The sequence below is a fragment of the Magnolia sinica genome, chromosome 10, assembly GCF_029962835.1.
Source record: "Magnolia sinica isolate HGM2019 chromosome 10, MsV1, whole genome shotgun sequence".
In the NCBI taxonomy this organism is placed as follows: Eukaryota; Viridiplantae; Streptophyta; class Magnoliopsida; order Magnoliales; family Magnoliaceae; genus Magnolia; species Magnolia sinica.
The window spans coordinates 34697585-34711243 of NC_080582.1; the positions used below are offsets into that span (position 1 = coordinate 34697585).

Sequence of the window (13659 nt, forward strand, 5' to 3'; positions counted from 1 at the left end):
TTTTGAATCTAGCATGTGCATCTCTCTCTCTCTCTCTCTCTCTCTCTCTCTCTCTCTCTAAATTTGGTGATGGAAAGGGTTTGGGCTCGAGCTCTGGCCCAGCGTAAACACTTCGAGTGGGGCTTAGGCTGGATTTTTTTACCTGTTATGGACCAAGGTTGGGTTCGAGCCTATGTTTAAAATTGTGGGTCAAGTTTGGACAAAGGCTAGCCCGGCCCTAACCCAGCCCGTTGACACCCATAAGGAAGACTATGCCAAGCTACTAAAAGATTGTTCTATTCAAGCTTCATTCTCCATAGCTACTCTTGTTCAGTCAGGCATGATTTGTCTTACCTCTTTTGCAAGCATCCCCTCAGCTATTGACTTTGGAGTTTCCAATCACATGGCTGGTAAGCACAGTGTGTTGTCTCACTTATTCAAGTCAACGTCCATTTCCTCTAAGACATTAGCGGATAGTACTAGAATTGTGTGTCTGGGTTAGCCATGCTTGCCCTACTCCATCACTTCCATTATTGTCAATGCTTTATATTCCTAAATTTCCTTTGAGGTTAATGTCAATAAGCTAACCAAACCCTCAAACTATTTGTCACATTTTATCCTTCCTATTGTGAATTTCAAGATCTAAAGACGAGGAAGATGATTGGTGGAGGACATGAAATGAATGGATTCCATTACCTCGACAGTAGTATAAATGGAGCTACGTTGCAAATAAATCTCTCCTCATTAGTGGCATTCCAGGTTTGGTCGCCTTTGTGAGTGTGAGGCTTGTGAGTTAAACAAGCTTCATAGTGTCTTTTCTACCTCAAGTGAACAAAAGAAGTGATAAACCTTTCTATTTGTTACATTTTGATGATTGGAAGAAAGCATTGTTTTTGTCACCCTCCTTCAATCATTTGGAACAGCATTGTCTTGGAAAATCAGAAGCAAATCTATGCGGATAGGATATATATTCCATAATTGTACTGCCAAGTTTATGAAAATACTCACCTACAACCTACAATATAATTTATGCACCTTGCTAGATATATTTTGTATGTGCTATCTTTGAGGGGGTAGAACTTGAAAGTTGAACACAGTTAAGGAAAAGAGAATGGCAAGGCACACTTCCATAGCTGGAGAGAGAGAGAGAGAGAGAGAGAGAGAGAGAGAGAGAGAGAGAGAGAGAGAGTATAATGAGATACACAATGAATATCATTAAGAAATTTTAAGATGCTGCAGTTTACACTGGAAAAAACATGACCACTCTCAATGGATCCAACGCAATCATTCCGTATTTTTAGATCTCAACAACTCATTCTTCTACCATTGATAAAGAAATGGGTAAACAACATACTAACATTCTTGCCATAAACCCAAGTAATCACTAATCAGATCATGAGGAAAACCTTTCAGTCAGAACTAATTTCATGGAGGAACAAAAACATAAATCACTATAATCACAATGTTTCTTCATGAAACAATTCATATTTCATTACTCAGCACTTCATTATATATAAATAAATACAACTATAGGAAAACATCTTACCATGCTTGAGATGTCATACACAACAACAGCTGCAGCTGCCCCACGATAATACATAGGTGCTAAGCTATGATATCGTTCTTGTCCGGCTGTGTCCCATATATCAAATTTCACAGTAGCCTCATTTAGCGATAATATTTGAGAGAAGAACGCTGCTCCTATTGTTGATTCCTAAAACTTAGATTAATGTCAGAGGCCCATCATCATTGACAGTAAAAAAGCAGGTGAAAAAAATAATAATGATAATAATAAAAGAAATAAAAGAAAAGCAGAGAACAAGGCAAGGATCCCACCTGATAATCAAAAAACTGGCCTTTGACAAATCTCAGTACTAAACTAGTTTTCCCAGTTCCCATATCCCCAAGGAGTACCTAGAAAGAGCAAAAATATGTTTAGACCATTCAAAAGAAGCTTTGAAATGAGTACATACATTACCCCATTGGAAATTACATGATGGAGCAAAATAATCCAAGCTCAAAAGAGTTTCTCAAAAAAAAAAAAAAAATTACATAAGAAAAAGAAGGCCAACACAACAGCAAAGTATGTGCATGCTCAGGGATATGAAACTAAAACTTTTCTAAGGAATGATATTCTTATATAAAAATAGTTTCTCATTTAGTATCAGATGGCATGGGAAGCAATATTAAGAGTACACCAAACAGTGGACATGAATAAACCATTGATCAAGGGATATTATTAGTTTTCTATGAGAGTAAATTTTTTAGTAGTAGGCCCCAACTTCACTGAACATTTATATGCCCTTGGTTTCAATGTACAAGCAACAGATCATTTGGAGTGCTCCAATGACCAGTCAGGCCCGATCCTGATTTAATGGTCTGCCACTGTTCTCATTTTCTCATGGTATGGGAGCAAGGAAGCTTCCATAGACCATTAAACCCTAGTTGTACGGATAGATTGAGACACCTTTCTCTTTGGGGAAAGGAAAATACAGTCTCAACCTGGCAAACAAATGAAGTCTCACCAATGCATGGTGGTCAGCCCCCAATTTCCTGTGAAAGAAAGAAAACTTGCCAAATGGTAAATACATCTCTGAACGATGAATTGTCACCAAAGCAAAGCCATACATTAACCTCATACTAAGCAAGTGCAAATAATTCTCGATATTTTGAAACTAAACATTTCCAAAATTGAAATTAGGAGATGCCCATTTTCGTTTATGCTTTTTGCAATCTAAAATAAATGTATTCTAATGTATTTTCAGAAAATGTCCAAAATCATTCAGACAGTTTATCTTTCAAAACGAAAAACAGTTTAATCTGATCAAAATGACAAACCATATAGTCATTTATTCACATCAATAAGTTTATCAGTTAAATTGATATAGTTCAGAAGAACAAAATAAGAACCATGATTAGAGCTAAGGCAGCTCAATAAAAAAATACTTTAGAAGCCCAAAAAACTCACTGTGAGTAAGGAAATCAATTTCCTTAGGTAACTACTAAAACTAGTTTATCAGTAAATGATGGGGACATCACGCGCACACGCACGCCCCCCCTACGCACGAACGCAAGGAGGGCTCCATCATCAATCTGGATCAATGATGACGTCCAGGGAGGGCCTCCTAGTTAGAGGACTGCATTTTGGTTCGTTGGAGTGGGCCCGATAGTCATGTAAATCCCACCATGGGTTGTCATGATCATGGCGCGTGATGTTATTATTAGTACTTTGGGTTTTGCCTATTATTGTTATTAGGAATATCATGGACGGTTTAGATTATTATGATCAGTTGTTATTTTTTATTACTTTATCTCCAAATAATAGGTTGCGCACATGGCGCAAGTTTTGGGGTATAGGGTTTTATTATAAATAGGCACCCCTTGTATTCTTTTTATTCATTGAAGATTAATAAAAAAATCCTACGTTTTTCTACTCCTCTGAGTTCCTGAGTTGTGGAAATCCAATTGGGTGTGAAACATTCCCTTCCTCGAAGGGCTGACTACCGTGGTGCGAAGCCACACCTATCCCGATTTGCCCCCACCTTCTTCCATCCATATTTCTCTTCTCCTACAATCATCTACGCTTCAAATCCATTCTCTATTGCAGTTGTTTTTCTCTCTATAGCAGATTTTCAGAATTTGGCCCTGCAGGAGAGCTGAAACTTCGACGGAGCACCACGCACAAACCGTGCATCGGATCAAGTTGAAATTTGGGGGTTTTGGAGTCTACCCCTGGCCGACCAGGGCCAAGCTGGCCTTTTTTTGAATAGTGGGCCCCACACACGTGCGGCCGAGATTACACGCATGTACGTCTGGGCCATTGTTGTTGTCCCCACGTGCAGAACTTCTCAGGTTCGTCTCTCTCCTCTCTTTCACTCCTCTTTCACCCAAAATCCCTAAACCTAACTCTAAATTATTCAAATCCCCAATTTTATGCCCTTTCTTCAACCTTAGGGTTTCCCAAATAGAAATTTCTGAATCCCTTGGATTGGGAGAATTATTTCTGTGCATGTATGGATGAATTTACCCTCCTTTGATTCTTGTTTGGTTTATAATTTTGATTGATCCAGCCCTAGCATGTGTAGGCCTGGATCCGCATAAGATTCCCCTTGATTGAACGCTTGAACTTTTGTGTGGGATATGGAATTTTGTGTAATTGTTTCTAAACTAACGTGATCTAAAGCCTGAAAATCTTGCACATCATATTTGAATTTCATGTCCTGCATCAGTAAAACATTTATCAAAGGCTTGAAGTAACTTGCTTAAATAATCCAGCCTACCATAATTAGTAATGCAAGATACATGCATGACGCATTGCTAAAAGACAAACCCCTTCTCTATTGTTGTCATTCTCTACTTAGCACAATTTATTAGCAAAATCAATTTTGTTTTTTGTTGTACAGATCAGATGCAGAAGATGGGTTTCTACTGCATCCATTTGGTACCAGAGAAATTTCGCCCAATGGCATTTAAGTTTCAATGAACAATGGCCATTGGAAGAAACAGATAATTCTAGACCACAATGTGTGAGTGCTCAAGACAATCAAGCTAAGATGAAGCAACTGAAGGAAGGTATACTACAAATAGATCAAACAGAGGATATTAGATGCATGGACAAAGCGATGATTGGAAACACTGCTTGTTGGAACAGATCTTGGAAGTCTAGTGCCCTTCTCAAAATCATGGTACATTTGTTGAGGGAAGAAACGAACTCGATTAACATATTCTCCTTTTTAGTGTTTTTATTTCAATCAAATATCTTTTTATACTCACTTCCACCCTATCCACTTTTCTTTTTGTTTCTTCTTATGTGTTTTTTACATGCATAAATGACAAATATTTGTGGATATTGGGAATTCCGCTACACTAAAACCTGATAACTCATATCAATGCCCTGGTCAGTGATTTGGGGAAGTAGGAGTGCTAGTAGTTAGTTCAACCAAATGAATAGCTAAGAGATCAGGCAGTCAATGGTTATCATTTTGCTCAGGAAGAGTAGATTGGAGGCAAAGTAGCACAAGGGGTCCCAGCTCCTGGTAGATTCGATGCCTGTTAGAGAAAAGAAAAAAAGCAAATAACCTCCATGATGAAAGAGGAAAAAAGCTCAAAATCTCCCTGATATCCAAAGAAAAAAGCACATCACATAGGGTTTGTTGGTTCGAGGTACAAGAGGGCTAGATAGTAGTATGTAGAGTGTTGATGCACAAATCTGGGTTGCACTCTCCTAACTTCCGAGCACCTGCACAGGAAAGAAACAAAGGAGACCCTAACTAGAGCAGGGGACCCTCCGATGCCAAAGTCAGGCTAGGAATCTAGGTCTGGTCGTGTACAAGGGGTTTTGGGCAGGAGATTTTGCGTACCTCTCCTTACCAGTGATTCTCTTATTTATAGTGTTCGTAGGACCGCGTGGCCCACAATCTTAGGCACTATCTCAGCCATTAGGGGAGATATGCACTAGTGATGAATATTGTCAGTTATCCTAGAATCGTGTGTAGGGCGGTTACTTTGGTCGTGCGTTACTGGAGAGGGTCTCGTGCCGAGCTAATCTTGACCGAGCTCCATCAGTCGACCAGGGACGATCCAAGCTGAGCTCATTGGAGTTGAGCTCTATCGACTGACCGAGGACAATCCGAGCCGAGCTTATCTAAGCAAAGCTCCATTGGTCGGCCGAAAACGATCCCAGTTGATCTAGTCATGGCTAAACCAGTTCGAGCCATAGCTCAGATCTGATCTCCCGTCGGATCTAGCCGCTCTCGATGGCCCCTTCGCTTTGTTAGGTCATCCATCCTTTGGTGGGCACGAGCGAGCAAGAACTTGGGAACACGTTCTGCTGAGGGCTATATTCATGGGAGCGGACGTCAGCTTCATGTCAGTTTTCCTTGGTGAAGTGTTTCGAGGTCGAGCGTTCGTCGAGCCGAGCTAACCTTGAAGGTGGTCGGACTATATTTTCCCATAACAGAAATCCCCTACTCCACAAGTTTGCAGCGCGAGCTCGGGGAGTAAGTTGATGAAATGAAGATGAACAGACGGGCCGTTACACTTCCCTTGACAGTTAGCAAGGATAGCTAAATCGAGGAGAATCTACAATGATGGTCTGGCGCAATCGAGGCACCGTACTCCGTGGCGGCTTCTTTTCGACTGCAAGCCTGTGGGGGACGGACGCGTGGCATAGGTCGAGAACACGGAACGACGCGATGAATAGGGAGCTGTCGCGTGTAAAGCAATGGATGAGGAGACAGCTCTTCGCTCTCCACATTTAATGTTGTTCATTAAAGCTTGGGCGTGGCTCGAGGATTTGTATCGACCAGACTAATTAGGCGATGCCACGTATGAGGTGGTGCTCGGGAGGGCGGCTCTTCGCCTCCAACAATTAAGGCTGGTCATGATTGCTTTCAACCGAGCACGGTTATAAAAGCAACCACCTCTTGCACCGGCTTGATCATTTGCTTCTGCTTAGAAAATTTCCACTGCTGATAGACTCTCGGAGCAGCCGATTTTTGGTGAGTCCTTGTTCTCTGGCCTCATTTTTAGTCCTTTTTTGCTTGTTTTATTCCCTTTTTCCATTAAGGGTCCGATGTCAAACAGCTCAGACGATGTGCGCGCCTTCGAGGGCGATACTGAATCAGGGAGTGCAAGCTCCAGAATAGAGGCCTCGGCGGAACCACCCTCTCTAGTTCCTCTGCGGTCTGTTAAGACGACTGCTCAACCCCGGGCCAAGCGACCCTTGGATGTTAGGAGGACTGCTCAACACCAGGCCGAGCGACCCTCTGAGCTTGTCCCCGGGGGGTCGGTCTTAATCGAAGCCGAGACGGTCGAAGTCCGCTCTGAGTATCAGATTCCGGACTCCATAGACATCCGAGCACCAGCTCCCTTTGATGTTCCCGAGGATCCGGCTGAGGGGGAGGTCGCCATATTCATCTATTCTCTCCAATGTGGACTCCGGCTTCCAATCCACCCGTTTGTGAGGGCGTTGACTGCATGTCTGAGGCTGGCTCCAGGGCAGCTCATCCTGAATGCTTGGAGGGCGTTGTTTGGGACGTATATCATCTGGTATCAGCTCAGGAACAAAGAGCTGACACCAGATGAATTCATGTACCTGTACCCAGTGTTCGAGTTGTCGGTATCGCTACAAGTTTCGCTGGCCAGAGATAAAGATATAATATCGTTATCGCCGATAACCGGAAATGCAGGAAAAAAGGAGGAAACATGGAGAAAATGGTGGAATTTTTCAGTGAAACTTTAGGACATGCATGAATACACATATTTACATATTCATGAATGAAAAAATTGCAAAAAAAAAATGCATTACATAATAAGTTTTCATTTAATGGAACACAAAAAGCATGTGATCCCATAAAAAATCACTTTAATAGCAACCAAAATGAGTTTATATATTACAAATGCAGCTTGCATACAGTAATTAAGACATGTAAAAGTGAATGAACTCAAAGATACCAAATCAAGGATGGATTGGATTATCCAATTAGTGTGGTTTTTGCATGATAGAGATGTACATCACAAATCCACTCCTACCATCTGTTTTGAAAGGCCACAATAGGACAATGTTCTAAAAGTTAGGCAGATCCAAAAATCTGGTGGTGGGCCATACCACTGTTTTTAATGGTGGGCATTTAATCACCATTGTTTCCCTTAGTGTGGTCCACCTGAGATGCAAATCTGTCTCATTTTGAACTCATTCCTTAAAATTATCTATCAAAATAAATGGACGACATTGATAAAATATTTATCATTATGATGCCCCTACAGAACATCGACCCATCAATCCAAAGATACAAACAAGTGACACATGCGCACCGTATAAATCAGTATGCTTACCGTAGTGAGTTAACTATGTGGGGCCCATTGTGATTTATGTATTTTATCCACCCCATCCATCCATTTTACAAGATAATTTTAAGGCTTGATCCCAAAGATGAAGCATATCCAATGCTCAAATGGACCAAACCATAGGAAACAATGTGAATTGAACATTCCTACGGTTGAAAAATCATTAGGGGCCACAAAAGTTTTGGATCCATGTCATTTTTGTATTTTACCTTCATCTATCTCCGTGTGATCTTATAAACAACTTGGATGACAAATAAACACCACTGTGGGCCATAGCTCCTAGGAAGGTTTCAACTTGGATGACAAATAAACCTCCCTAGTCCACCGTGATGTTTATATACATTCAAACTATTCATGGTCCCATTCCTGCTAGGATGAATTGAAAATAAATAAATAATACCCCGGCGTATTGACTCCCACCCAATTAGTGGTGCAAGGAGTAGAGTGGATTATGTGCAACCTTAGCCTGACATAAGACAGTACAACACTTACAGTGGGGCCACCTTGATATATTTATTGTATATCTATCCTGTTCATCTATTTTAAAAAATCAATTTAAGGTATAATCTCAAAATTGAAGCAGATTCAAATCTTTGGTGGACCTTTACATAAGAAACAGTGATGATTGACCATTAAAACCTTCTCATGGGTTACAAAAGTTTCGGACCAACCTGATATTTGTTCTTTTCCATTCATAAAGGTTTACGTGACCTTATTAATGGGTTGGATGAAAAATAAACATTACAAAAACATTAATGTGGGCTTGAAGAAGTTTTTAATGGTGGAGGTTCAACCACCACTCTTTCTTAAAATATGGCCCAGCTTAGATTTCTATCTGCTTCATTTTTGGGCTAGCATCTTATAATGATCTGGAAAAACCTATGGTCAGCATGGATAAAAAAATAAATACATCAAGGTCAGCCCGCCGTGAGAGCCACACCATCATTTATAAAGCATAATTGCACCGAATTCACGCTCTCAAAAGAGAGCTTTCGTCTGGGCTGGTGTACCAAGTAGTTGGGTGCATTGACGTTAGCAAGTTTTGTGGGTCCCATCATGAGGTATGTGTTATATCCAAACCGTCCATTTATTTTATGAGCTCGTATTAAGACTTGATCCGAAAAATAACACAGATATAAAGATCAAGTGGACCACAACGCAAAAAGCAATGGGGGATTGAACGTATACCATTGAAACCCTTTTGGGGGTCACAGAAGTTTTAGATCAATATTATATTTGTTTTTCCTCTTAATCCAGGTACTGTTGACCTTATGAACAGATTAGATTGAAAATAAACTTTATGGTGGCCCTACGAATGTTTTAACGGTGAAAATCATTACCCACTACTATTTCTGGGGGTGGTCCATTTGAGCTTTGGATATGATTTATTTTTTGACTCGTGGTCTAAAATCATCTTGAAAAATGGATGAACGGTATGGATGTAATAAATACATCATTTTTGGGCCCATTTAACTTTGATCTCCTTTGAACCGTTCGTACAACTCAGAGCTCGAGAAGCGTCAGTGCTCGTCATTGCATGACACGTACCCAGGCTGATGTATACACCAGTCAATCCCTAGTCAATCCCTTCCCTTTCGTCTCATCTTCTCCGGAAAACCTCAATCGTTTTTTCCGCATAAAAAAAATCCCAAATATCTTTCCCGAAACTTCTCTTTTTCAAATCCTAACCCAAATCCCCTTCAACCTTCGCTGGAATTGGGTCGAATCTATTCTTTTCAAAGAAAAAGAAAAAAGAAAAAAAAAAGGAGATTTCTTACCTCTGAAAATCCGGCGCTATCGACCGTGATTGGCCCACCAAATCCATTCGAAAGCCACTCCCGCAGGCAGATTTTGAGAAAAAAATGGTAAGAGATTTTTTTTATTTTTTTTTTGTATCTATTTTGTTTTTTCAAAATAATAGGAAGAGTTGTCGCTGATAACTATTTTTTTTTTCGATAAAATCGAAAATATCGCCGATATTTCGTCGACATTAGGAAGAGAAACGAATTTTTGGTGTTTCGGTATCGCCGGTCCAGCGACACCGATAATATCGGCGATATTATCGATTTTTCGTCGACAATGGAAACACTGCCTATACCAAGCTAAGCACAACCTTGTGGATCGAGCTGGTACTATTTCTCATCGAGGTCCGAGCCTTATCGTAGAACTCCCTTCTTCCAACAAGGATTGGAAGAACAAGTGGTTTTGGGCATCAGGGGAGTGGGAAGCGCTCGCTACTGAGCTCGCTAGTCTCCAGGTCAGAGTGCCCACTAGATTTATCATCCCAAGTCGGATTCTAGGGAAGCACAACAGCATTTTTTTTCTTTTTCTTTGTCGTCGAATTTTGAGTTGATCCATTTCCTTGTGATGTCCTACATTCTTTCCAATGGGGCCACCCGAGTTCTCTCCCTTCCACCGAGGCCAGGTAGACAAGGCAAGGGTGCTAAAGGAGGAGCTCCGCGTTTGGCACAAACCCATTACTCCCGATCTGCTACACCGGTCTAGGCTCTACAAATTGATTCCTTCTCTCTCCTCCCTTAGTAAGTGCTTGCTCGTCGATTAGAATTTTGATGTTGGTGCCTAACTGAATTGAATTGTGCTTCGCAGGTATGGCCGAGCCTCAGAAATCTGGGAAGAGGAAGCGTCCATCAGTCGAGGAGATGCTTCAGACGAAAACAACCACTCGGAAGAGGGTGACCCCTTTCGTCGCTCGACTGATCTCCTCCACTGTGGAGCCAAGGTCGGGTGTTGCGGCTGAGCAGCCCTTGACCGACCGACCATCCCAAGTCGGGGCAAAAAGGGGAGAGATCCCCGAGCCAATCGCTTCTTCTCGGTCAAGAGCCGAGCTGGCTGACGAAGCGAATGCGGAGGAGATGCCTCCCGTTCCTGAAGCGCCAATGGCCGAAGGGGCCCCACCTGGTCTGACGCCCGTGGAGGTTGCCTACCTCATTTCAGATGAGGTCGACCCACCTACACCGGCCGAGGGGGCTGAGCCATAGTTGGCCGAGCCCCACCCTTCGGCCACCGGCGGAGTTGGCGAAGTGGCTAGCTCAGCTCCCCAGGCTTCTAAAGAGGTGAGGGCATATCCGTCGGGCCACCACATGTCTTGTCTGGTTGATTGGGGGGCAATGCATGTCCGGGAGGCAGACATAGCCGACCTCATGATTTCCCACCCAGAGTGCTTCTTAACTAATGTCGCCGCACTCTGCTATAAGGTACGTCTTTTCTAGTGTTTTGAGTAGCGTTGGTAGCGTAGCGTAGCGCTGCAATTTCGCTACGTAGCGCATCCAATAGCGTAAATCCCCTGCAGCACACACTACAGGGGTCGTAGCGTACGCTACGGACGCATAACGTGTAGCGCAGGTAGCGCGCGCTACCTGTTGTAATTTTTTATTATTTTTTTCGCTGTCGTAAATAGTGGTGAACTCACACCACAGGCAGTTAAGTTTATAAATAATAATAATAAAATTTTTAAAAAAAAACCTTATCAAACAACGTATTCGACAGCAAGCCCAGAGCAAACCGACGCTGCTTCCTCTCCCCCCTCTTCAATCTTGTGAACGAAAAGCCCTTCTAAGGGACTTCTTTGGCCGATTGTTGGAGACTACAAGGAGCTCCATTTGGTGCAGTTTCATCAACAATGGAGAAGAAATGACGGAGAATCGGATTTCCCCTATTCCGGTTGCGATCGGCTGTGGAGCTTCAACTTTTGCATATTTCATAAATTCAATCTCATCTTGAGCCAAAAATAGGTACGCACGCTCCTTTTTTGAATTTTTTTCGATGTACAATGAAAATAACTTAGTATTTTGAGTTTTTTCCCTTTTAAAATGCCGGTTACTGTGCGTTTTTTTGTTCTTTATAATTTTTTTCATTTCTTTTTCAATATCTTTGTAGATATATTTTTTTTTTTGTGGTATGGCCCACGTGAGGCCTACTGAGGTGCGTGAAGGGGTGGATTTGCATTGTTTTCTATGGTATGGCAAATGTGGGGCCCACTGAGGTGCATGAAGGGGTGGATTTGCATTGTTTTCTATGTTGTGGCCCACGTGGGGCCCACTGTGGTGTGCGTATGTGTGGATGTGCATTGTTTTCTATGGTGTGGCCCACTGAGGTGCATGAAGGGGTGGATTTGCATTGCTTTCTGTGGTAGGCCCACTGTGGTGTGCGTATGTGTGCATTGTTTTTTTATTATGTGGTCCATGTGGGAACCACTATATTATTTTTCACAAGTTAATGTTGATTTTTGTGATTCACTGATTTGTTTGTGATGTGTTTTTTTTTTTTTTTGGTTTAGTGAACTAAAGAGAAGAATGTTTGAAGAAAAAGAGAGATTTTGCATGGAAATATGTGGCTGATAATCTAATTGGACAATCTTATAGAAATTATGTGCAATGCAAATTTTGTGGTCAAAGATGTACAGGAGGGGTGACTCGCCTAAAGAATCATTTAGCCGGAACCCACAATGGGATAAAGCTGTGTCCAAAAGTGATGGAAGAAGCCAAGGAGGAGTGTAGAAAGGCTTTAAAGGAATATCATGACGGAAAAAATAAAAGAAATGAGGTGTTTCGAGATATTGGGAGAGGAGGATCGACGTATCTTTTTGGTTCTACAAGTGATAGCGCTAGTGTGGGTAATGATGCTTTCATTGGCAGCCAACGTGGTAGTAGATCTTCTGGTAGTGGTAATCAACCAATGGCAAGAGCAAGGGGTCCTATGGATCAATTTGTTAGTAGTGAGCAACGTCAATCCACATTGAATTCAAGGTGGAAGAAGGAAGAAAGAAAAGAAGTATGCAGGGTGATTGGAAGATTTTTTTTTTTTTGGGAATGCTTTGTCATTCAACCTGTGTAATAGCCCATACTTTTCAGCATTGTGTGAGGCTATTGGCAAGTTTGGACAGGGATTGAAGCCACCATCCATGTATGAGATGAGAACATGGATACTAAAAGCTCAACTCTCTAGTATATGTGATGTATAATATGAAACTGAGAGAAAGAAGCATGAAGAGAAGGGCGGCAATGGATCCAATATTAGTGGACCACATTGCTTCAGATGATGAATGGATTGCCAAGAAAGAAGACCCTGTTCGCTCGAAGATCAAAATATGGCCTTTGATATTAGTGTCATTACAACTATTCTGGAGTCTGATGATCCAGTTGACAGTAATGCACCATCAACAGCTAATATTTCTGAAGGAGTTTGCCCAGTGTTGTCATGTGCGATCGCATATGCGAATATGCGATAGCATATGCGCATATTTTTGGGGTGATCGCATATGTGGCAGTGGCATATGCGATCCCTGCACATATGCGATCTCATATGCCACATGTGCCAGCATATGGATCGCATATGCGATGTATGCGATGGAATACTGCATATGCGATCGCATAATGGCTAACGGTTAGATTTCTGACCCTTTTTTTTTAATCCGGATTTTTTCTCTATAAATATGCATTCTAAGGAGTCCTACATGCAAAAAAAAAGAAGCTCAAACTCTCTCTATTCTCTATTTCTGTTACTACATCCTCTCTTACATATTCTAATTCTAACTTCTAAGCACTCACCAATCTACATTCTACATCCACTCCTCTGCATCCATATTCCATTTCCATATTTCTTTTCTTTTCTTTCAAATTTCAAGAATCAAGAATCAAGGAAGGATACAAGAATCAAGAATCAAGAATCATCCATATTCAAGAATCAAGATTCAAGACACAAGACTTAAGAGACTCCTCTCCAATCTCCATCCATATTCAACTTTCTACTATCTCATTTTCATTTAGAGTTTTATATTTCATAATATCCAAGTTCTAACTAAGTTTTCTAAGT

At 41.5% G+C, this 13659-nt stretch overlaps 1 protein-coding gene across 4 annotated transcripts in view; it reads right to left on the bottom strand.

Moving 5' to 3' along the window:
- LOC131258284 (ras-related protein RHN1-like) overlaps positions 1-13659 on the bottom strand; it is an 81549-nt gene that overhangs the window by 38943 nt on the left and 28947 nt on the right. For 2 of the 4 annotated variants that reach the window (XM_058259504.1, XM_058259505.1), the window contains exons 2-3: positions 1816-1893; positions 1526-1693 (exon numbers count right to left, since the gene is read on the bottom strand). In XM_058259504.1, the coding sequence (XP_058115487.1) occupies positions 1526-1693; positions 1816-1893 (246 nt within the window). Of the gene's footprint in view, positions 1-1525; positions 1694-1815; positions 1894-2446; positions 2533-13659 lie in introns of all 4 variants that reach the window. The other 2 variants (XM_058259506.1, XM_058259507.1) reach the window with 2 other exon arrangements.